Consider the following 23,115-nt stretch of genomic DNA (forward strand, 5'->3'; position numbering starts at 1 on the left):
CTCTCCCTCGTCCACGGCCTGTCTTATCTCTCGCCCTTATCTAGGTAGCCTTGTCCCCTGCCCCCTCCTGGACCAGGTCAACGGCGAATCGAATCGACTCGGCTGATCCCCCACCCGGCTGCATCACCTGGATACCTCACATCCACCGATCGCTCACGCCTACCCTCACCGATACCCGCCCGTCGCCACGAACCCCCCATCCCACTCCCCTGCAGTGAACCCAGAACTGTCGCTCCGAGTCCTGGACAACATCAACAACAGGATCAACAGCAGCAGCAACAACAACAAACAACAGTAGCAGCAACAGCCCCCCCCAAAACCGCACCACCTACAACACCCCCCGCCACTCAACACCCTTATCAAAATGTGGTCCTGGTTCGGCGGATCCGCCGCCCAGAAGCGGAAAGATGCGCCCAAGAACGCGATCCTCATGCTCCGCGAACAGCTGGACATGCTGCAGAAGCGCGAAAAGCACCTGGAGAACCTGATGGAGGAGCAGGATGCAATTGCCCGGAAGAACGTGACGACGAATAAGACCGGTAAGGCGCCACCACAAGACACCATACCATCACCCACCAAAGAGGGAAAGAAAACGGGACACAGACTGATCTGTTTATTGTTCTTCTGTAGCGGCCAAGAACGCCCTGCGACGGAAGAAGGTCCACGAGAAGAACCTCGAACAGACGACGGCGCAGATCGTCCAGTTGGAGCAGCAGATATACTCGATCGAGGCGGCGAATATCAACCAGGAGACTTTGAAGGCGATGGAGGCGGCTGGTGCGGCGATGGCGAAGATTCACGGCTCGATGACCATCGATACGGTCGATAAGACGATGTATGTTTTTTTACTCCCTTCTCTTTCTTGACTGTCGTATCATGGATGAAAGAGGGTCTCTAATGGCGATTGATATACAGGGAGGTACTCCGCGAACAGCACCAGCTCAGCACGGAAGTGGCAGAGGCCATTACAAGCACCAACCTGGTCGATCAACCGGACGACGAGGATCTGGAGGCGGAGCTCGAGGGGCTGGAACAGGAGGCCATGGACGAGCGCATGCTCAACACAGGCACCGTGCCTGTCGCGGATCAACTCAACCGGTTACCTCCTGCGGCGAACGGAGAAAGTAAGCCATCCCCCCTTCTCCCTCTCACCCCTCTCTCGCCCCTCTGTGAAACCAAGGGAAACAGACCCCCATCAAGTAACATCCCACACAGTCAAATCCAAACCCCAAGTCGAAGAAGAAGACGAGGAAGCCGAGCTGGAAAAGCTCCGTGCCGAAATGGCCATGGGATAACCGCTCCATCCAACCACAACTGCCTTTCCCCTTTCCCTCTTCTTCTTCTTCTTCTTCATCATCATCTTCAACTTTTTATACTACGATCCTCCAGATCCCAGATCCCTCAGACAAGACCAGTTCAGATGTCCAACCCCCTACCATCTATCTATCTGTCCCGTCTAACCGGGGCATCTTCAATCATCCGTGCTACTGCTAAAGAACACGCGTCGTTAACATTTTTTTGATTGCGTTATTTGCGCCCCCCCAACCCCCCCCCAACCCTGCCCCCGCCCACACTTACTTGGAGTTGAATTGAGTTTATTTTATTTTACTTTATACTTTTTTTTTCTTTCTTTCTCTTGGCTTTAGTTTATCTTGCATGATGGTATGAATCGATGGCTATTTTCTTCACTCCTTTCCTCCCTTCCTTCCTTCCCGCCCTTCTTTCTTTCTGTTCTGTTAGTAGCATGTACGGGAAGAAATAGGTATCAGTAGTTGAGTAAGTTGTAGTTAGTTTGTAGTAAGTGGTTTCTCACATGGGATAATTATTATTATCATGGGTTTGAAGGGTCGGTCGGTCGGTAGGTAGGTAGGCCGGGGTATCTATCTGTCCATCCATCCATCCATTCATTTATCCATCCATCTATCTATATATAGCTATTGGGCTGCGCATCAGGCACGCAGGCACACAAGACAAGCCATCAGTTACCTAGTCAATCAATCAATCAATCGATGAATTAATTAATCCAGACAGCCCATACGCTGTCCCAAACGGGTTAGTTAGATAGATAGGGTTCAGATTCTCTGCTCTAGGTAGCCTGAGTATCGGTAAAAAGCAAAAAGAATAATAATGAGAAAAAAAAATATAAATAAATAAAGAAGGATAAGAAGTAATAAAGGGGGATAAAATAATAGATAGATTCCCTATACGAGACAAAAAACCGGAGTATAGATATGAAAGGAAGTGACACTCCGGACGAAATAAAAAAAAAAAAAAGAAAGAAAAAAAAAAACGCTTAAACTCCCCTTTTGTATTCAACCCATCCGAATTTGAACCCGCCCCGTGCAGAATTGGAAATCAGTTATACATAAGCTAAGCCCCGAAGAGAAGCCATATCGGAGGTGTCGCCGTACTCTGGTTTCTGGTCTCTAGTCCCTGTGTAGAGAGAGAGAGAGAGAGAGAGAGAGCAGAAATACGGCTGGCGCCAGTGTCTTCTGGGAACCGAATTAGATGATGATGGTGGTGGTGGAGGTCATGGAAACCAGGCGTAGCCCTTCAAGGGCTTGGCGCGATTCCCGTCGTTCAGTTCAGTGCACCATTTGGACTTCCAGTGCCATTCTTGGGCGGCCGCCTCGATCAGGGCTTCCTTGCATTCGGAAGGGAGCTCTTCCATGATTTCGGGGCTGGCGAACTCGGGGTGGGGCGAGTCGGCGATGCTGATGAAGCCGTTGGACCCGATGTCGTGCACGTCGCCGTCGGGGCCGGGGACGCCGAGGTTCGTGTATGGTGGCGATTCGTAATGGATGTCGTGAATAGCGAAGCGGCGGGAAAGAGCCGCAGGGACCGTGGTAAATATGGATGGCTGCTCTTCTTGCTCGGCTGGGTTGTCGCCGGCTTCGTTGGCTGGGTCGCTGACTTCTGTGTCGACAGCAGCTGGCTCGTCTTCAGTACCGTTCGTCAGGCTCAGCGTAGACAATCCCTTTTCCAGCTTGGTTGCGACGTGCGGATCGGGCGGTGGCAGACGCTCCCAGCGGACATGAGTCGGCTGCATGATCTTGGGGTATTGCATGACGTTGGTGTGGATATCGTACTGCCCTCCCAGGTTTGCGCGACGAGCGAGCGAGATCAGTGAGTTGAAGTTACTGGACAGTGTTAGCATATCATGGCCATCGCAGGCATGTCAGGACCACGTACCTTGCCTCTCGGGCGTGTTCGAGCATCCAATTGTCGCCAGTGACCGTGACCTTGCGCTTCTTCGAATCCACCACCTTCCCGGTGGGCAGGGGAACCGACGGAGCGCTGGTGTGATAGACGCTACTGGCACCGTGCCAGGCAACGTACTGATTCTTGTTGTAGGGCTCGCCCGGTGGGGGGATTCTATCCTCGGGAACGGCAAGTTCGCCCTCAACCTCCCCGCGCTCTCTGGCGGCCTGGACATTGTACTCGTCGACAATCTTTCTCCCGCCAACAATGATCTTCGCACCGAACTCTCGAAAAACCGACCGGGCAGTAACCACACCTATGGCTCTGCCTTTGTAGGAGTGCGGGATGATGTCTCGCTCGATGAGATCGCGTTTGGCCTCGTCGTCGATGATGATCTTGTAGAGGAACTTGTGTTTCTGGAAAAAGAGGTACGAGTCCCTGAAGCCGATGCAACGCGCGGGTTCCGTGGACAGCATGTACAAGCGATCGCCACGGTTGAGAATCGTAAAGACGCGAACCCTGTACTCGCGGTCGCCTAGCAGGTTTCCGTACTTGTCGACCTTCGTATCGCCCTCGGGGTCGGGGGGCAGGGCCACTTCGTCGTCAATGACATCCATCATATTTCCCTCCTTGTCGATTGGAACCTGCGTGACATGCGACGGGCCCCGGTTCCGTGCCCATCGTCCACCACTCGCGGCAGGGCGTCCACGCTTGCGCTTCACGGGCGTGCTCACATGCATCGGAGAATGCGCGGCACCATCATCGGGCGCATCCCAGTCCGGCGGACGGTTCTTCGGGGACGACCTATGCGGCGCTTTCTTGGGATGGCGGAAACGCGGCCCCCCGTGCGTGTCGGGGTATCAGCTCGCGAGGGAGGGTTTGAATCCTGGACGGGCGTTGCCGCCATTTCTTCTTCTGGGCTCGGTTCTGGCTGGAGTTCCTCCGCCTCAAGATCTCTATCCGATACATCCCCCGTGTCTTCAATGGGCGGGGACGTTCCACGCGATGGGGGTGCTTCTACCATCTCCTCGTCAGAGGCCTCGGGGAGCGGAGGTGCGGCATTCCCTATAGGGAAATTGGCGTTTCGCGTCAGTGACAATTGCAAGGAAAGTAGGACCGGGGTCAGGGCGCTCGAGGCGGGATTGCTTACTCATTGATTGCGCAGCTGCTTGTGCAGCGGCTCGAAGTTTCCGGGCCATCTTGACAGCAACGGCGTGGGATGGGGCAGAAACACCACAGACGGCCTGGACGGTGCTGGATGAGGCCCTGGGGACGTCCTTTCCGCTGCCATCGCGCTAGAGCCGGCCGGGACGGGTTTCTCCGGATCGCCGAGACTATCACGTGAATCGGATCACTTTTGCTGCCTGAGGTATCTATGTATGCAGCCTGCTTCTGCCTGACTCTGCCTGACTGCCTGAGGCAATAGAGTTGGCCTGCCACGTGCCGAGCCAATAATGGAAAGCCTCGAGCCGGTTGGCGTCGCTGCAGGATGATGTCATTGTCCCTCTGCGCCGCGGATCGCCGACGGTGGCTAACTACTGATTATTTGTGATCTCGAGGACATCTCGATGGCGCTCCCCCGTTGGGATACCGGGTTCCCCGTGTGTCTGCAAGACATGCACCTCCCCCCCCCCTCCCCCTCCCTCTGAGTTTGTCCCAACAGGTCCGGGAACCTTGCATGCCGGCTGAAGCTCAACCGAACCAGTGCCAAAACGGCTGGAGGCAGCAGACAGATTCATTCGCGGCGATAAGGTCGGTATGCACGGACTGGCTGACTGACGTATGTAGCTATCAAGCCAACCTGTTCGGCCTCGACTTCACATGCCGCAAAAGAGGCGGTGGGCTTATTGAACTTCTCGAACCCCTCGAATAATCTCCACCCTCAGGGCGCCTGAGCAGGACTGCTGTGCTCCGCATTTTGCGACCCTCGACACACCATGCGTCTCGAGGGAGGGGGATCACGCAATAACCGCAACGTGCTAGGGCTGCTACTGTGGCCGGACTGGGGCCTGTGGATGTTTTCGGAGCTTCTGTGGTGACGAGATGCTGCGTGCCGCAGATCGCTTACACAACCTCGCAGCGGCCTGCAGGTGACCAGTACCGACTGACCGCGTACAAGAGTAGCCTCAGTCGTCGACAAGGGCCCTTCGCACCACCATTGGCGGATCGTGGCCGTCGAGAGTGAAAGCAAGGGTTCTCCACGCAAGAAGTTCCTTAGGATCTCTTTTCCTACGATTCCCGGTAGGCAGCGTTGCTATTGGGGCGGTTGCAATAATAATGCCACTGATATACTGCGATCGGGATCTGATCCCTGCAGGACGGAGCTCAGTGCGGGCGCGCTTCACTGCGCCGATTGATAGCCCTTGAAACCGCCATATTCCGACTGGCTGTGGCAGGCTGATTCTACCGTCGAATCAGGCCATTCTGAAACAGTATCCTACATCGGCGGCGCGCCCATATACATTGCACTGGCGCTGGCAGCTGCACCGACCTGGTGTAACTACGTCGCGGAGACTTACGACCTCCCCATCCACCAACCGCACAGCTGCCTTGAGCTTGTGATGATGCGCGGACGTAAGGAGGTAAGGAGGCGGTTAACACGGGTTTCCCGCGATTTTAGCCTCCGAGAGCGATCCTCAACCCCTACTGTTAGTTAAACTCGGGTGGGTATCAACTTGCGGGCTAGTTATAAATGGCAGTCTGACTAAGAGAGAGAGAGAGAACCGGTGCAACGATGCACACCCACGGCTGGAAGGAACCCTAGACGCCGAGGATGCGGCTAGATACCGTGTAAGCCAAATGGGCTATCCTGCAGAGTGACCAAACCATCGCAGCCGGCAGGGCTGCGCATCATCTGAGATTGTCCCGCGCCGAATGGTGAGCCCGGGGGTCATAGCAGCCAGCGCAAGGATCGATGTGATGTCACATACTTTATCGCTCATGCTGTAGCTCAGCTCGTCAAGCAGATAGGCGGCTTGGGAGAGGATGCGACCATTGGCTCAGCAAGGGGACGACCCATTGGGGACCAAATGAGCAGAGGCAGTCCATCCAACAAGCAATGCATGCCAGATTGGGCAATCGGTCAACCCGGCCCTGCTCTGGCCGATTGGGACCTACTGCCGCACTCACCTACCTAGCTGGGTGGAGGGAGGAGGGGTGATGGAAACCTATCCAGAGGTCCGGGAGATCCATCGAGGGGATAGGAGGGGGGCCACCATACGACGAAGTATGTAGTGAATACTACTAGTAGTATAATGTAATAGTTCGGGTGCATGATCCAGTCACAACGGCAGGCATCACCAATCCATCAGTCATGGATCCGGGATCAACCATCCCAGTGGGCTGTACCCCACCTTCTGGGACCGCGAGCATGCCGAACAGGATAAGAACTGAGGAGGTGGCGGCGGAGAATGATAGAGCCCTCGGGAGTCATTTTCGTGGCAGGGCGCTTAGCGTGAGGAGACGGAGGAGAGGCTACCGACCACAAAGGAGAGGGAATTGGCATGTTGCCATTTTTAGGGAGGAAGGGGGGGGGGGGGGCTGTGGTTGATGGAGGGGGATGGAGGGGGATGGAGGGGGAGGGGAAGGGTTGTACTAGTAGGACGTACGGACTGGCGGAGTGGCAGGCTGATGAGGAGCTTAGGAGGAAGCGATTGACAATGGAGAGGAGTATAAGCTTTCTCGCAAGTACGACGTCGGTGACAAGTCGGGGTCGTTCAGGGTGGTAATGTGGTATGGGAGGGAGGGTATTTCTTTATATTCATATTCATATTCATTATTCCCCTTATTGATCCAAACCAAAGTAAGACAGGAGGGAGTGCTACCTAGGTGCTCTTGCCTACTACAGTAGGACACAATAGATAGATACACTACAATAGAAACGATAGAGAACACGAAAAGAAGGGCGCCCGTCCATGGATGGCAGAATCCCGGGGGCTGACTCGCCAGAGGTAAGTTGGTGGTCCGTACGGTATCCTACCGTTCAAACTTCGCGAATTCCCGGTTCCCCCCAACCCACCTCCGTCCACCGGGCGGATGGCCGCCATCATCATCATCATCATCATCATGGTTGTTGTCGCTGCCGCGCCCACCCCTCCGGAGTCAAGAGGCAAACCGGGCAGTCCATCATCGGACCCTCTGCAGTCATCGTCATCATCATCATCAGCAGCAGCAGCAGCAGCAGCAACAACAACAACCGGGGGGTGGACGGTTGGACGGTTGGGCGGATGGCAGGTTAGCAATAGCAGGTATTGAGAGGGGGGAATATTTCAGTCATCCGGACCCCAAGTTCAGGGTGGGAATGATGGCAGTGGCAGTCGGTCTGTGGTGGTGGGAGTTCTGGTGAATGCAATCTTTTCTTGTTCTCCCTCCCCGCCTGTTCCAAGAAAGACATGCCTGCCAGTGCCATCACCGCTAATCATCCCCATTCCCATCTCCATCCCCATTGTTATGTGCCTTCCAGCCACCCAGCCAGGCCAGTTGTGGTTCGTGGTTGACTTCACCAGTGGTTCCTCCTATTATTTGCCAGCGCGCCCCAGCAGAGCACCACTCTGGCACACCCCATCTCCACTCCGCCTGAAGCCTTGACTCTGACTTGAGGCCTTTCCCCCCCCCCCCCTTCTTGTGTTTTCCCTTTTTCGCTTTTTTTCCCTTTTTACACTTTTTTGACCTTTTTCCCGTTTCCCGTTTTCCCTTTTTTCTCTTTGCGCCCGACCGACCCTCTGATTCGGTCCCTTCCCAGTGGTTCTCCAGTGGGTGGCATTTGCCTCCAATTCTAGGGACTGTTCCGAGACAACATGCACCTGCACCCTGACTACTACTACTACTACTGCTGCTACTACTAGGCGACTGACTATCTACCGTTCCGAAAAGCCTTGAGTCAATTCAAGTCAGTAAGAAATTCAATCAATCAATCAATCCATCCATCCATCCATCCATCACTTAGAATCATATCTATCTGGTCGACCGAGACACGCGGGCCACTTATCCATCTATCGGCCCCATACGCCGTGCAAGGAGAAAGAATCCCACTCCCGATCGGGTCTATCTATTGTCTACCTCCACTACTGCCTATCTACTTACTCGGTAGTACTCAACACACTCTTACTTCTTCTGTCTATCTATACTCCATCAGGCCCCTGTACTATAACTCATCTCTGGCACTCTTATCCTCCCCCCCCCCTTCCATTTTGGCTCTGTTCCCAAGCAGTCCCTGAGGCGGTTTGGTTTGGTTTGGTTTGGTTTGGCTCGTCAACGCCACCCCATTGCCGTCCTCAATTTTGAATTAAGTTCGCCGTGATCCCCGACACTCTGATCGCGGTCGCCCTGAGTGTATTTGAATCTTTTGGACCCTTGCCTGGTCTTTTACCGATCGATTCCTTCGCTCTTCCCTCCTACCAACTGGTGACTACGAAATACGCATCCTCCTCCTCCTCCGTCTACATCTCGCCGTCTGGTACGAAACCCGCCATCCGCCGGTGTCCGCCCGCCATTCGTCCGTCCGGGCCTGGTTGACGCTAAGGCTCCGTCGCCCACATTGACGGGCATTAATTGCCTGCCCGAGACGTGGGAAGGCCAGGAAAGGCCAAGCTGCGCTCTGCGTTCTGCGTTCTGCGTTCTTCAAGGCGCCCCGGGATTCATTGGGTTTCGTCGGGTTAAACCCTTCAGGTTCGTTCGACCCTTTTCCTTCCCTCCCCTCCCCCGTCAATGCCATTGCCATCACACCTTCGTCTCGCCGGTTGTGCCCATCACTCTTCTTCATCCACTTTTTTTCAACAACTCTCCCCCCCCCCCACCACCCAAACTACTCATCTCAATCAGACTCTTCCTTTTTTTTTAACACCTTACCAGCCACAGGCCCTCCCGCCACTACACCACTACTAACTACCCCTCCCTCCCTTCTCTTCGCTATCCGATCCCGATCGGATTCATCATCCCGCAAACTTCCTCATCCCGCCACGCCAGCCACGCCACGCCCGACAGCGTCTGACTCACCCTTTTCGCTGTCCCTATCTCTGACCCCCCGTGTCGAGAGTCGTCGCCCCCTGACCGATCTCTCTTATCGCCTCGCAGCGCCTAGACCGACGAGCCCGAAATTCCGTGTACTTGGTGGAGGACTCCGGTGTCGGATGGGATCATAATCATGGCTGCTGCTCAGAGTGGACCAGAGTTGCGTGGCGATGCGGATTTATTGAAGCAGCCTACACCCCGGAGGTAAGTGGAAGACTACTGCGGCTTTCGTTTTGTGTCCGGTTCTGGTTTTGGTTTTCTGCACCGCGCTGGCAGGTCAGTGGCGGGACGTTGGTGATGGCACATGGATGCGTATTCCCGCTTCCCATTGTGTTGTCACTTCCGTCCGAAAAGTTTCCTGCCTATGGATCGTCTCACCGGCCTTGAGAAGACTCTTTGCTGCCTTGGAGACAAGACAAAACTCTTCGCATGATCCTACGGCGTCACCCTTCTACTCCTTATTCACAATGACGCCTGTCTTGCTGTGAACCCTCTGTCTCATGTTTCCTCTTCTCGCTGTCCCTTTGCCACATATGCAATCATGTGGGCCTATGCCTTTCTCTCAACCAGACTCCGCATTTCCTCGCAGTTTCGGTGCACAGCTAACCCATTCATCAGCAACGGTGCACAGGAAGACGATAGCCAAGATCAGATCGGTTCCAACAGTCCAATTCCCACCGGTATCTCGACCCCGCAGCCTGATCTTGCGGACAAGCGTCTGCCGTCCCTAAGTTCCAGTTACTTCCAGGTTGGTTCTCCCTCTGGTGATAAGCTCCATCCTTCCAGTACCCGGTCTTCTTCTGAGGCCTCTACTTCCGCGCAAACACCCCAGTCGGATATGTCCCCCAAAGGGACACGGGATGGTCAAGGCCCCTCGCCCTCGGGCTCTTTTGTCATGATGGAGCATCCTGAGGCTTCGGATGCCAAGTCGTCTACCGCTTCGCCGGACCAGAGACTTGAGACACATACTTTACAGCCGGAGACGCTGCCCCCTACGAATCTACCTACTCCCCCCTATAGTTCCGCCTGTTCCCTTTTGCAGAAAGAGTCAGATGAGACCGAACTCGGCTCCTCTGCCCCGGACAAGGGCATGAGCTCCATATTTACTACGTTGAAGAATTATCTCTCCCCCTCCGGAAGCTTGGGCTCTCCTGAACAACCCCCCGCCGTCACACTTCTCTTCCAGTCTCCAGCGTCTCTGGCGACCCGGTCCTTGCCTCCCACTTCTCCAACCCCTCCCTCTCTCTTGCCCCCGAAACACCATGTTTGGCCGATGCCCCTTTACTCGAGCATGAAAAACTCCATGTATCTATGTCTTCTGAGAATTTGGCGAAGCTAACTGGAAACGTGACGGATCTTGTGCGTCTAAAGAGTACACCTCCTCTTACGCCTCGAGCAATGTCCAGCGAAGGCCCGCAACCCGACAAGAAGCCGCCCACAACGTCCCCCCACCCGTCGGAGCCTGCGCCGCCCAAGGCCGACGAACCGACAAGCGCAGCCGATGAAATCGCCGGGAAGTTGGACGAGGCGTTCCCGTCTCGGAAAGACAGTCCCTCGCCAAATGGCCCACCGGTGGCTTCGCTCAAGGGCAAGCTCTTCGTGAATATCTCCGAGGCCAGGGGGCTCCGACCCGGGTTCGACCCTTACGTGGTGTGTGTATTTGAGTGGAACGAGTGCATTTCGAAGAGTGCGCAAGACGAGGAGGAGGCTACGCTGGAACGCCAACAAAAGGAACAAGAAAAATCCGATCTCGAAGCCGGCCGACCGATGGCTATCCCGATGAAAAGCCGATCCAGCAGCAACAACAGTGCGCTCGATGGTCCCGATCAAAAGGGTCGCGCGCCCGTGACCGACCCCCATTGGAACCACGAGGCGGTCTTGTACGTCTTTCTGCCTACCGGCATGCCCCTGCAAAGACAGTTATGCTGACTGGAGATAGTGATGTTCAGGGCGACCAGTCCGAGGTCGACGTGTCGGTATATGATCGCAATAATCAAGAGGCATTCCTGGGACACGTGCGCCTGTGTATCAACCTGCAGGATGACCACAGCCGGTTGGAAGGATGGTTCCCCTTGAAATCCCGTGCGGCAGGGGACTCTCAGGTCTCCGGGGAAATCCATCTGGAGATGCGATTCGAGAAGACAGAAAAGAAGCAGGTGGGGCCGAACGATTTCCAAATCCTCAAGCTCATTGGCAAGGGAACGTTTGGTCAGGTCTACCAGGTTATGAAGAAGGACACCCGTCGTATCTATGCGATGAAGGTCCTGTCGAAGAAGGTGATCATTCAGAAGAAGGAGGTTGCGCATACACTGGGAGAGCGGAACATCCTGGTCCGGACAGCTATGGCCGCTTCGCCCTTTATCGTCGGACTGAAGTTCTCCTTCCAAACTCCGACCGACCTTTACCTGGTTACCGACTACATGTCAGGTGGAGAGTTGTTCTGGCATCTGCAGAAGGAAGGGCGATTCCAGGAGGCCCGGGCCAAGTTCTACATCGCCGAGTTGATCTTGGCGCTGCAGCATCTTCACGAGCACGACATTGTGTATCGCGATCTTAAGCCGGAGAACATTTTGCTTGATGCGAACGGTCACATTGCGCTTTGTGATTTTGGTCTCTCGAAGGCCAACCTGACCCAGAACGACACGACGAACACCTTCTGCGGAACGACAGAGTACCTGGCGCCTGAGGTGCTGCTTGACGAGCAGGGCTACACCAAGATGGTCGATTTCTGGTCCCTTGGTGTTCTCGTGTTCGAGATGTGCTGCGGATGGAGTCCGTTCTACGCCGAAGACACACAGCAGATGTACAAGAACATCGCCTTCGGTAAGGTCCGGTTCCCCCGGGACGCCCTGAGCACGGAGGGAAGAAACTTCGTGAAGGGGTTACTCAACCGGAACCCGAAGCACCGCCTCGGAGCCAAGGGCGACGCCAAGGAACTCATGGCGCACCCGTTCTTTAGCGACGTCGACTGGCAGGCATTGGGTCGGAAGGAAGTGATCCCTCCGTTCAAGCCCAAGCTCAAGTCGGACACGGACACTTCCAACTTCGATCCCGAGTTCACGAACGCTCTGGAGAACAACAACTCCCTCAATGACCGCGCGGCGGCGATTGCTAATGGGTTTATGCCCGCCGGGACGCCGTTGTCGCCAGGCCTGCAGGCCAACTTCAAGGGGTTTACCTTTGTCAATGAGAGTTCCATCGACCACCATTTCACCGAGGATGGGGACCACATGGAAGAAGACACGGAGACCTGGCAGCGATCCCACCAGCCCGTAAACGTGGCAAGCCAGCTCATGAACGCAGTCCAGAAGACGCATGAGGGCGGCGAGCCGGGTATCTTCAACGTTGATGACAATTTCGATATGTGATTATGGCCTGATGCATGATAATGGAGTTTTGATTCCCATATATCATTTGAATTTATTTTGATTTATTTATTTTTTTTATTTTTGCTTTGTACATGCCATGGTGGGTGATGGGCTTACAATGTTGTTGCCTTTTCTTTCTTGATTTTGCTATCCGTGGTCATTTACACCTTAGCTCCTGTTTATTTTGCTCCGGTAACAGCAGAGTTAGTCCCCCACAGCGGTCTGATCATACTTGCTTCTTTTTTTTTATTTTTTTTCCCTACGCTCCGTGTCCCATTTCCTAGTGTTTCGTGTCCTTTCTTCGCTGGTCATCTGGATAGATGGTTTGATATCGTTACGGGATCAACCTGTGTCCTTCGTGAGAGGGACGCTTATTTTGTTTAATGACCCGGGAACATTTGACCTTGCATTTTTTTTGGCCTTTTAGTTTTCCCCTCCATTCCATACCATACCTGTGATATCCGGCAGTGGACCTGTTCTATCGCCGGTCGACCCATGTGCTGCCTTCCTTGGTTTTGCGGTTGATTTTGCGACTCGGACTCGGCCGGTCAGGGCCCCGGGCCGGGCGTGTCTTTCTGGAGCGAGAGGGTGGCAGCGGCGTTCATCATCCGGGAGCTGGGGGCTGGAAGCATGGCGCAGGAGGTCGCTTGCTTGCATCCTTGCACTTGGTGAGATGTCAACATTACATTTATTAAATTTGTGCCTTTTTGGCTGTTTTCTGCAGTAGAGATGTGTAGCGGTTGTTCGATAACTCCCTGCCTGCCCAAGTTGAACGAACACGGTGACAGGAAGAGACATTTCCACGAGCTCTGCCACCAACAGACTGTCTGCCCTCCAGTAGTTCACCGAGAATTGAAAGATCGCGCGGAGACTGATGAGAGCCTGAGGCAGACACCGGGCCTTCTGGTTCCAGTTCCACTGCCCACCCCACCCACCAAGACCCATCAATTCCATAGCAACCAAGCATCCACCTCTATCTATCTATAGATAGATCATAGATAACAGAGGCACAGTAACCCGACACCGATCCCGATCCGATCCATCCGATTCCGACCTCAAACCCGTGGACCCAGCCCAAACAGCCCAAACAACCCCCCGATTCGACTCGCTCGACTCGCCTTGTTTCAAAACCGATCCATCATCCATCATCCATCATCCATTGTCCATCCAGCTCGGTTTCGGTTTCGGTTTCAGTCTCGAGACGAGACGAGACGAGACGAGAGGAGAGGAGACTCCAGCCCAAGCCGCACGAACAAACCCTGCGCCTCAGCCCTCAGCCCTCAAGGCTCAAACTCGGTCTAGTCTAGATATATATTAGATCATGCTGGCCCGGTAGAAGTAAAGCAAAACAACAAAAAAGGAGTGTCTGGTGGCGGAAAGTGGAAAGTAGGAGGTAGGAAGTAGAAACATAGATACGCCCTGGGAAGTGTGAATGGATGTGGTGAGTAAGTAAGTGCATTGGCCAGCCAGTCAGTCAGTCAAAAGGGTCTATTTTTGTTGATACCTAGGGCGTAGGGCGTATCTAGATACGGTGTAGGGTGGTGTGCCGTAGGTAGGGTAGGATCTGAAACGGTTACTTGGGAGTCGGGATTGAGACATTTTGCGGCAGGGACGGGAGGGATTCTCAGGTTAGGTAGATAGCTGGGTAGGGGTGTAGATATGAATGGTTTGGATCATTCTTAGGGATTCTTAGATAATGTGTGTGTGTGTGTGTGTGTGTGTGAGAGAGAGAGAGTATTAGTATAAGAAGTAGTCCTAGTGGTAGTATTGGTTGGAGGTCTATACAGTATACACAATTACATCCACACATGGATCCGGCATTTTCTGATTATAGGTGAGAGTACTATACTACTTTTCTTTTAGTACAGAGTATTATCTATTAAATTCATGCGTAGTATCCAAATGGTATTGCTAAGCTTTATAAGATACCAGGAAGATACCTACCTATATCCAGTCACTACTTCACTAGAACTAGTTATCCCAGTAAGTATCTGCGGCTGTCTGTCGATATCGGTATGAGGATCTTTGATACATAGATCCATGCAGACTGTCCATTTATAGCACCATAGAGGATCAAATGAATAGTAGGTTAGAGAGTCTCGCCAATAAGATATCCACAGGAGTATTTCTGACTCGTGTTCATGCCAAGAGCGTGACTACTTATGACTGTGACTGTGCGGGAGTCGCTTTGGGGGCCGTGCAGGTTGCGGTCGGTGGGTGGGGATTGATCGTGATCGTGATCGGCCTCGGGAGTCAGAGGGAGGGTTGATCATGATGGTTAGAACTTCATACATACTATGATTAATAGGTGGGGAAGGTGGCCGTGTTTGCGTCTATGTTTGTATCTGTATCTGTGTTTGGGGTTGGGGTTGTGTTTTATGAGGGGAATGGTATCTATCCTATCTAGGAAGTGGGAGTGGGAGAACTACCTACCTGAAGGTCAGTAAATAACTAGGTACTCCGTAGATAGTTACTATTTGCAGATAGATATATGTATGTTTGAACTCAAGATTTGTCAGAGATGATGTCTCGATTTCCAGCACAGGATATCCATAAAGTATGTTTGTGTTTGCTTATAGTATGTACATACATACGTACCGGTCCATCGAGTCTAGAAGGTTGGAAACATCCAAGATCCTTGCCTGCACCAGCAGTAAGTAACCGCGTACTTTAGGTGACAAACAATCTTATTTGCCCTAACACTACCTAAATTCTACAGCACTATGTACTACCATGTACGGTACTTTATCCAAACCCCGAACAGATCATAAATCTATGTATATATGTATGTGCTATGTTTGTACATTGTACACATGCAATCCCAAGGAACCCCGAACCCTGTCCCCAAAAAGAAAAATAAAAAACGGAAAATAAAAAAGAGAGAGAAAATAAAGAAAAAAAAAAGATGTCGATCGCAACTCGCAACGATCCGAGAGAACCAATCGGCAAGGCCTCCATCAAGCGAAGCACCGCCTGCATGCACTTGCTCTGCAGGCTCTGGGCAGGGCAGGGCAGGGCAATAATACTACTAATAATAATGATGGTGACTCGGCCTGAGCCGCCTCACGGGCCAGGACCAGGGCTAGGGCCATGGCTCGGAGGAAAAGCGGGAGCGGGAGTTCATGTGAATTGTGAATCGTGAAACAAGGCGGTGTTTCTGATTGCCTCTGTGCCGGCCGGGCTGGGTGGGTGGGTGGTACAGAGATTCTATTTATACAGGCATTTACGGGGAAGAGAGGTGGGGAGGGAGAGAGGGATGGATGGGTGGACGGACGGAACAAAAAATGGGAACAATGGGTGTGTTGACTTTTGGGGGTTGCCAATCACAATGGCAATGCCACTGGGTTGTGGGTTGTGTGGTTGGGACTTGGGACTGGGAGTGGGAATCGGTGGTTGTCCGGGTCAGGATATATGACTGTGCAGTGTACTCTGTACTGTGTATGGAGGATGTACATAGGTATTGTGTCGGGGAGACTGGGGAGGTTAATTTCATGGGGGGTGTCTGTCCTGGACTCTGTTAGCATAGTAACCAGAAAAGGTACGGAGGAAATGAGAACTCCAGTCTCCTGCAGGTAGATGATGGGGTCGGGGTCCAGTTGTACATATAGTAAGTATCAATATCCGTTGTACAGTGTGCTGGCATTGATCGAGTAATATCTATCTATCCTCCTAGGTATGGCCGTCGCGCGCCATAGCGACCGGCACGCTAGCAGGGATTCCAATCTATATATGACGAGGCAAGTGGGACGCATGAGACAGTTATCTCCGAGGGAGAGAGCTGCTCGCCATCGTTGTCTGAGATTGATGCCGGAGACACGGAGAGGGGGGGGCTGACTAACGCCGCGTACTCGGTGACTAACTAAGGACTCAACGGGGCCCGCGCATCAGCCAATGGTTAAATTGACGGTGCGAGCCGATAGGATCCATCCTGGATGCTAACTGAGTGAGGGTTGCTGTTAAGAGGATATCGGTGGTTCGTCCGTCTTCAGGAGAACCTCAGGGCATTTATCTCTGTTGCCTGCATCGCGATGTCTCCTGCTTAGGTTAACAGAGTCAGTCAGTTAGTTAGCTGTCCGGCAACGAAGTCAGCATCAGCGACGTCATCCATCCATTGGAGGGTATAAATAAACTTCAGAAACGACCCCAACTACTGGATCGTCACCCTTGTCCGGGGGCACACAACTTGAGTCTTGAGGGTGAGAGGTGAAAAGAAAGGGGCTCTCGGGCGTATCATCCATGCAGAAAGCCAGTAATGAACCCCCCTAATCCGGCCTAGCGCCGTGTACCTGGCGCTAGTCACGCCCCCGTCCCCCGCGCTAGACCGTATCCTGCCTAGTATTCTGGCCTCGTTCCGCGGGTGTCGAGGCATCCCATGCACGGCAATCCATGGATTCGGGGCTGCCACCTCCTTTTTCCTCTCACTTCCGTCTTCCCCCTCCCCCCCTTCTCGTCGTCATCGTCGAACCATCCCAAGACTTGGGCGCCAGAAGGACCAGAATCGGGTTTACGGAGTCTGTTTGCATTCTGCAACACCCGAACGCCCTTACCAGTCGAATCTGACGGGCTCTTCCTGTGCCCACTGTCTGCAAATCACTGCCACTCATCGTTACTCCTTCGAGCGCGATGCTGTCTCCAGACTTCCAACTAAACTAACTCTCCAGCTAATGATTTAGTTCACGGCCCTCCATCCCCCTTTGCTCTCCCCCAGGCAAATCCTGGAGTCCTCTTCCGAGCCTCCCACTGTCCTCCCGCTCTGTTCAGATGACGGGTGATGCAGCACCGAACCGCCCGCCCCCTTTGACGAGGCGAGGACCTCCCTCAGGTCTGTCTGTTGTCACTTGCGGATGGGATCGTGTTTGATGATTGATGTTGGAACCGAGGTCTCCGCTTTCCCTCCCCTCCCTCCCTCCACTCCACTCCACCGCGTCACGGCCTTTGCCAGCACGAGTCGCTGCGATGCCCTGCAGTCTCACGAGTCACGGCGGACTGGGTACGGACTAGTGAACCTAAGATCCTCGTTCCTCTGGGTGGAGACGATCGGCCCTCGACTGCCGTCCCACGGCCTCCTGGTAGGCTAGTCCAACCACTCACTCTGGACGATACTCTCTGTACGGACTACGGAGAAGTGGCGTGTTCGCGGTGGTCGGCCGCTGGCCTTCTCAGTTCTCACTCCTCGTGCCATTGATGGCCCTGCGTTAAGCTCTTTTGGGGTCGCAACTAACTTCTACCGACCGAATGTGGTCCCTGATAGATAACTTTTGGTGCCCGCTCTGTTCCCCTCGTCCGCCTAAAATAGCGTGGTCGGCCTTTTCTTTTTCTCTCGAGTACTTCCCTGGGCCATCAGATTACAACCTTTGTTGTGACCTCCCAGACAATCGTCTTTCATTCCTTTTCGCCTTGTCGCTCCTTACTACTACTACTCCTCCTCCTCCCTCCGTCACTCCCTCACCCCCCTCTTTCAGACACTCTCTGGCCAGTGTATCCTGATTCCTTCTACCGCCGTACATACCTTCCGGTGCCTTTCCTTTTAGCCCATCCTTTTCCCCACTCTACAGTCTTGCTTCTCCGCCCCCTTTCCCGGTCTCCAACGGTCCTTGCGCACACCACTTTTTCTCCGTCGTTTCCCACCTGAGCGCCCTGTCTTGATGCTCGTCAAATGCTACAGCAGGGTTCACAATGAACGTTGTCGCCAGTAGACCCGAGAGCGCTGCTGTACCCTACACCTCCCCCCATCAAGCGCCAGTCGTCCATCATTACAAGGATTCAGCATATGCCGTGACGGTGCAGCCGGTCTCATCTCGAACGTCATCCGTTTCTTCCTTCAAGAGCAACTACACTACCTCAACCGCCCCTACCGTTTACTCCCCCGTCTCTCCGGCATCGCCGTACCGCGTCTTCGACTCCGCTGCCTCCTTGGATAAAATACTAGAGTCGGTATTCAAGCGAATACCGCAGGAGGTCTACGATGTCATCCTAGATCAATTGCAAGATCTACACACAGGCCCGAACCAGACGGGGTGTTTGACATGTTTCCAGCGCGATTTGCATTCTCTCTCCCTGACCTGTCGGCCGTGGGAGAAGGCAGTCCGAGCGAAGCTGTGAGTGGAGCTTTAGACATGGTCTACCTGTTTTATTGTGTCTGGAATGAAAGGCTTACTGTTTTCTAATCTAGGTATAACCACATTGACATCATTGGAAATGATTCGCCCGCCCAGTTGAAGAAATATCGACTGAAAAGGGGAAGCCGCTTGAAGCTGCTCAGACGAACCCTCCGGGAGAGGAAATTGCTGGCCAATCTCGTTTTGGAGCTTCGCGTGCCCCAGATGGACTTGCTGTTCACGACCGTGAAGCATAGTACCCAATGGCAGGAATACCGAGATCTGGTCGCCTCCGTCGTCATGGTGTGCCCCAATCTGGAACGATTGCTGGGCTTGACTATCCCGTACAACCACGAGTTCGACCGCCTCACACATGCGTTGTCCACGCGGCGGAAGTTGAAGGAGCACACGTGGATCTTAGGAGAGGCCCCGGCGGTTTCTGAAGGATCCCCTCGCAGCTCATCATGCCCCTGGAGCTTGGGTCCATCGCAGATGTTCGAGTTTCTGAACTACCATGCCTCGTGGACGAATCTAGAAACCCTGATGCTCTGTGGAGTCAACGAGAATAACGCACTGGAACCGAGTATCTTCCTTCGCATGATCAATCTTTTACCCTCTTTGCGCAATCTTTGCATCTCCAACTTCGATGCAGATGCCTTCGCGGACAGTGCTCTGCTGTGCCTACCGCCCCTGGAATCTCTTCGTCTTGAGAACCTTCCGGGTGTCACTGATACAGGCTTATGTCACTACACGACACGATCGGAATCTCGATCGCTCAAATCGCTGGCTCTCATCGAACAGAACCTCGAATCTTTGTCGACGATCTCGAAAGTCCTCGCATCCTTGAACCAACTAGAAAGGTTCCAGTTCGTGCAGAGCAGCAGATGCCCCACGCTTAACGCCGAGGAGATGGTCTTCCAGCCGCTTTTCGCCTCCTCGAGCCTCAAGTACCTCCACTGGGACGTTACCGGGCCGGACTCGGGCGCTGCGCTCAGCAGACTCGATTATGTTCCGTTCATGAAGCCGCCGCGACACACGGAGTCACCGAACTCCCATCTGGCTCAAAGTATCCTCTCGATCGGGTTCCCTCGTCTCGAAGCATTACGGGCGCCCTCGGATATAGAACCCCCGGGGGTTCTTCAGGCCGTATGCCAGCCGATGCCACGTGGGCAGGCGCTAATGAAACCGGACCGGTACAGCCTTCCTCGCAGCTCTCACGGGTCTGTCCGGACTCGACCAATGGCTCTGCCTGCGGGTAACAACTTGACTTCCGCTCGGATACGAGCGCAGACATTCATCGACATGGCCGCAAAGGATACGGAAACCGGGATGAGGGTTCTCATCACCGATCATTCTGATTCATATGTCCCGGACAACGCTTTGGACGACGACACTTCCGATGACGGTTCTGATTTGGACGTGGACGAGTACGGGATTGGCGAACATACCAAACAAGACGTCTCCGAAGACCAGGAAGGGCCGGTCGTTGTGTACGATTTCCGAATGCCAGCTTACATGGGGAGGATAGGCTCCCGCACGAGTAAGAAGGACATCACAATTCCGCGATTCATTCTTCGTCCGGACATCCCTGGACACGATGGCGATGGAGGCTTAGTTGGGTGGAAACACGTACTGGCCTCCAACCAATCGCTCACATATGCCGCCGGGGTTGGGGTGAACTGCTTCGGCAACAAGGGCCACACAAAACCGGCTGCCGACGAGCCACCATCTCCGACCTCGACTGCGACCTCCCGCTTTGGATGGGGCAGCATCGGCAGTCGTTCGGCACTGGGCACAAGCCCGAACACGCCCATTACGCCATCGACGCCGATGAGCGTTGCCTCTTCGACGGGGCTTCCCTGGGACAGGGACACCTGCACGGGATCATGGAACTACAGCCACCGCAACGGTCGGGAGTGGTGGTTCCACATGGAGCGAGACCGGCCGGAAAACGTGCAGATTGTCGACGTGAAGCGGCTCTTCTAGATGAGAAGATGTGCATCACCGGTGACGTGCATTTAGAAGCGAATTTTACCGTTCATTTGACAATTATTTTGATGATTAGCATGCAAATGGTACATGCTTGTTTGTATACACGCAGAAACGGCGTTTACGGGACCTGATGGATGGATGGACGAGCTCATCACTTGCGAATTATTTATTGATTTATTGATTGACTGATTGATTTGGTTTTATTTCCCGGCTGGTTAATTTTGTGTTGCTGTACCGGCATCGGGGGCTACTTGACATGTACAGAGCGGGCGGTTTTTATATTTTCTCTCTTAATATTATCTGTCTTGATGCATCCGGATAGACTCTTGCTGTTGCAGGCAGGGGTTTTCTGGCTCTGCATATATACATACATACACGCATACATAATACCTCTTCTTCTGTCTTGGTCATCTCTGATAGCAACAACTGGCGCACCTAATTGCCGTCGTATATCTAGCAGTATAGTATCTATCCACCTTGAGCGACTGATCGGTACATATCTTTATGCACCCCCTGACAACCCGCCTAGATAAACAGAAAGCAAGCATGGATGGAGGAGATATACAGCGATATACATATCTGTTCAGGCTCTTTATGGGCGGATGAGACAATGGTCGAGAGGAGAAAAAAAACCCCCCATTTCCAAACAAAAACCCCAATTAAAAAAAAGGCAAAAAAAAAGGACAAAAAAGAAAGAATGGGGCAAGCCGGGCTTGAACCGGCCACCTTCAGATGAACAGGGTCATATATCCTCGGAAGAGGATGAATGCCTATGGCCGAAGTTTGACTTCAGTCTGACGCGCTCCCAGATGCGCCATTGCCCCTTTTCGATGAAAAATGGGCCCCTTTTAGGAGACTTATTCGTGGGTGAAATGGGGCGGGGCTCGCTTAGGCCGCGGCGCATGGTACGGCGCATGGCTGCGCGCGGCAGGGCGGATATCAGTTTTATTGCTATGGGAACTTTTATTTTATATTATATTTTATTATATTTTATTATATTTTATTATATTTTATTTGTTGTTTGTGTGGTGCGTTACTTTGGGGTTTTATTATTCTATGCGGATGGGTATGGAGTATAATATGGAGTGGGTTTATTTGGTTGTGTCTGTGTCTGTATTCACCTATCCTACTCCGTATCTTAATCGTAGTTGATGCCTGCAGCTTAGGGCCTGAGAGTAGTAGAGTCGAGTCGAATGTACTAGACCCTCCCATTGCCGGTTTTACATATATACCTCCCCATATACCTCGCGCGAACTCCAACTCCAACTCCAGGCACAACCCCTATCCATCCCCGCCAATATCCCCACTCATCAAATAGCCAGATCTCCACGGGTGTCTCGGTCTCATGCGTGCCATGGCTGCATGCCATTCATGCCATGCATGCTGCCCGGCTACACTTACAGTGGCGGCTGTCCGTGCTCTGGGATGACAATGTGGGGGGTTACTTGATCCTTGCAGAATGCAGGGCGGGGCCTGGGTGAGACATGCTGGCGGATAGGCTTAATTCAACCTGTGTGTCTTGGATTTGGGGATGGAGGGAGGGGCTGGGGAGGGGGGACGTGTTTGGTGTAACTGTAATGTTTACTTTTGTTGGGTTGTCGGGGATGGGTGCGTGGTATTGCTGGGCTGATGGGGTTTTGACATTTGGGTTGGGGGGGCTTGTGGCCGGCGTGGGTTGTGGGTATAGAGGGATATAAATTAAAAAAAAAAAAAAAAAAAAAAAAGGGATAGTATGTCAAGATTGGCTCAGATGTTCTTTATATACTGCAGACCCGATGCTTGGGGATAACTACTGAAAGGGATCTCTGGGTTTTAGACTGCGAGGGTATACTATATATATATATATATATACTGAGCCATGGATATTAGCCATCATGGCTAGTAATGATCAGCCGATGTATGGTGTCATAGAAACAATTTCCCTACTAGTACATACGCAGCATGTGTATTGCAGGGCTGGCAAGAGAAGCTTTCCCTCTACCTATCTTGATGTATTCACAGCATTGCATCCATCCAAGTCAGCCGGGCAGTGCGATATTGACAGGGAAGGGTCCTGCGACACGCCACAAAACTCGAATGTTATGGGTAAAGTAGCCTAAGATACTGTCAAGAAAGCTCTTCTGCTTGAAGATGTTACCGGGAGGAACTATGTATTGGAAGGGCTATCAATCTTTCCATGTAGGAGGCTTCCCGTCTTTTACGGATGGGGTGTAGCGGCAGCACAGCGAGGTTCCCGGTAAGGGCAATAAAAGATGTGTATTTACGTCGGCGACGTAGATGGTAGCAGTAGCATGGGCGCCCAAGACAACAGATATCCTACTATGGTACATCATCACGTATATATAACTCCGACACGGATTCTAAACCCTCATCTCATATATAACCAGTGTTATTTATTAACCTGACCCTCTCAGCATGATTTGGATAAGTAAGTACTCCGCAAGTAA

The 23,115-nt window shown here is 53.0% G+C and overlaps 4 protein-coding genes and 1 non-coding gene across 5 annotated transcripts; 3 read left to right on the top strand and 2 right to left on the bottom strand.

Annotated features, from left to right (window-relative positions):
- The first annotated feature begins 334 nt into the window (after nucleotides 1-334).
- On the top strand, nucleotides 335-1,355 carry BO70DRAFT_363871 (ESCRT-III subunit protein SNF7). The gene is made up of 4 exons (XM_025543672.1): nucleotides 335-539; nucleotides 631-835; nucleotides 916-1,124; nucleotides 1,216-1,355. The coding sequence occupies exons 1-4, from the start codon at nucleotides 365-367 to the stop codon at nucleotides 1,293-1,295; spliced, it is 669 nt and encodes a 222-aa protein (XP_025397647.1). The 5' UTR covers nucleotides 335-364; the 3' UTR covers nucleotides 1,296-1,355.
- Nucleotides 1,356-2,530: 1,175 nt separating this feature from the next.
- On the bottom strand, nucleotides 2,531-4,423 carry BO70DRAFT_388611 (nuclear localization protein NPL6; the record flags this gene model as incomplete). Its single annotated transcript, XM_025545995.1, has 4 exons — nucleotides 4,352-4,423; nucleotides 4,037-4,266; nucleotides 3,193-3,992; nucleotides 2,531-3,140 (listed from the first exon to the last, which is right to left on the bottom strand). Exons 1-4 carry the CDS (start codon nucleotides 4,398-4,400, stop codon nucleotides 2,531-2,533), a joined length of 1,689 nt encoding a protein of 562 aa, XP_025397648.1. The 5' UTR covers nucleotides 4,401-4,423.
- A 4,920-nt stretch (nucleotides 4,424-9,343) lies between these two features.
- On the top strand, nucleotides 9,344-12,578 carry schA (serine/threonine protein kinase SCH9; the record flags this gene model as incomplete). The annotated part of the gene is made up of 4 exons (XM_025544858.1): nucleotides 9,344-9,414; nucleotides 9,829-10,378; nucleotides 10,501-11,090; nucleotides 11,150-12,578. 4 exons carry the CDS (start codon nucleotides 9,344-9,346, stop codon nucleotides 12,576-12,578), a joined length of 2,640 nt encoding a protein of 879 aa, XP_025397649.1.
- A 5,676-nt stretch (nucleotides 12,579-18,254) lies between these two features.
- On the top strand, nucleotides 18,255-20,662 carry BO70DRAFT_398155 (uncharacterized protein; the record flags this gene model as incomplete). Its single annotated transcript, XM_025546763.1, has 2 exons — nucleotides 18,255-18,676; nucleotides 18,751-20,662. 2 exons carry the CDS (start codon nucleotides 18,255-18,257, stop codon nucleotides 20,660-20,662), a joined length of 2,334 nt encoding a protein of 777 aa, XP_025397650.1.
- A 704-nt stretch (nucleotides 20,663-21,366) lies between these two features.
- BO70DRAFT_t220 lies at nucleotides 21,367-21,492 on the bottom strand. The gene has a single exon. It is a non-coding gene; the product is annotated as a tRNA-Phe (tRNA).
- Nucleotides 21,493-23,115: the final 1,623 nt, after the last annotated feature.

This window comes from Aspergillus heteromorphus, assembly GCF_003184545.1.
Source record: "Aspergillus heteromorphus CBS 117.55 chromosome Unknown BO70scaffold_20, whole genome shotgun sequence".
Lineage (NCBI taxonomy): Eukaryota > Fungi > Ascomycota > Eurotiomycetes > Eurotiales > Aspergillaceae > Aspergillus > Aspergillus heteromorphus.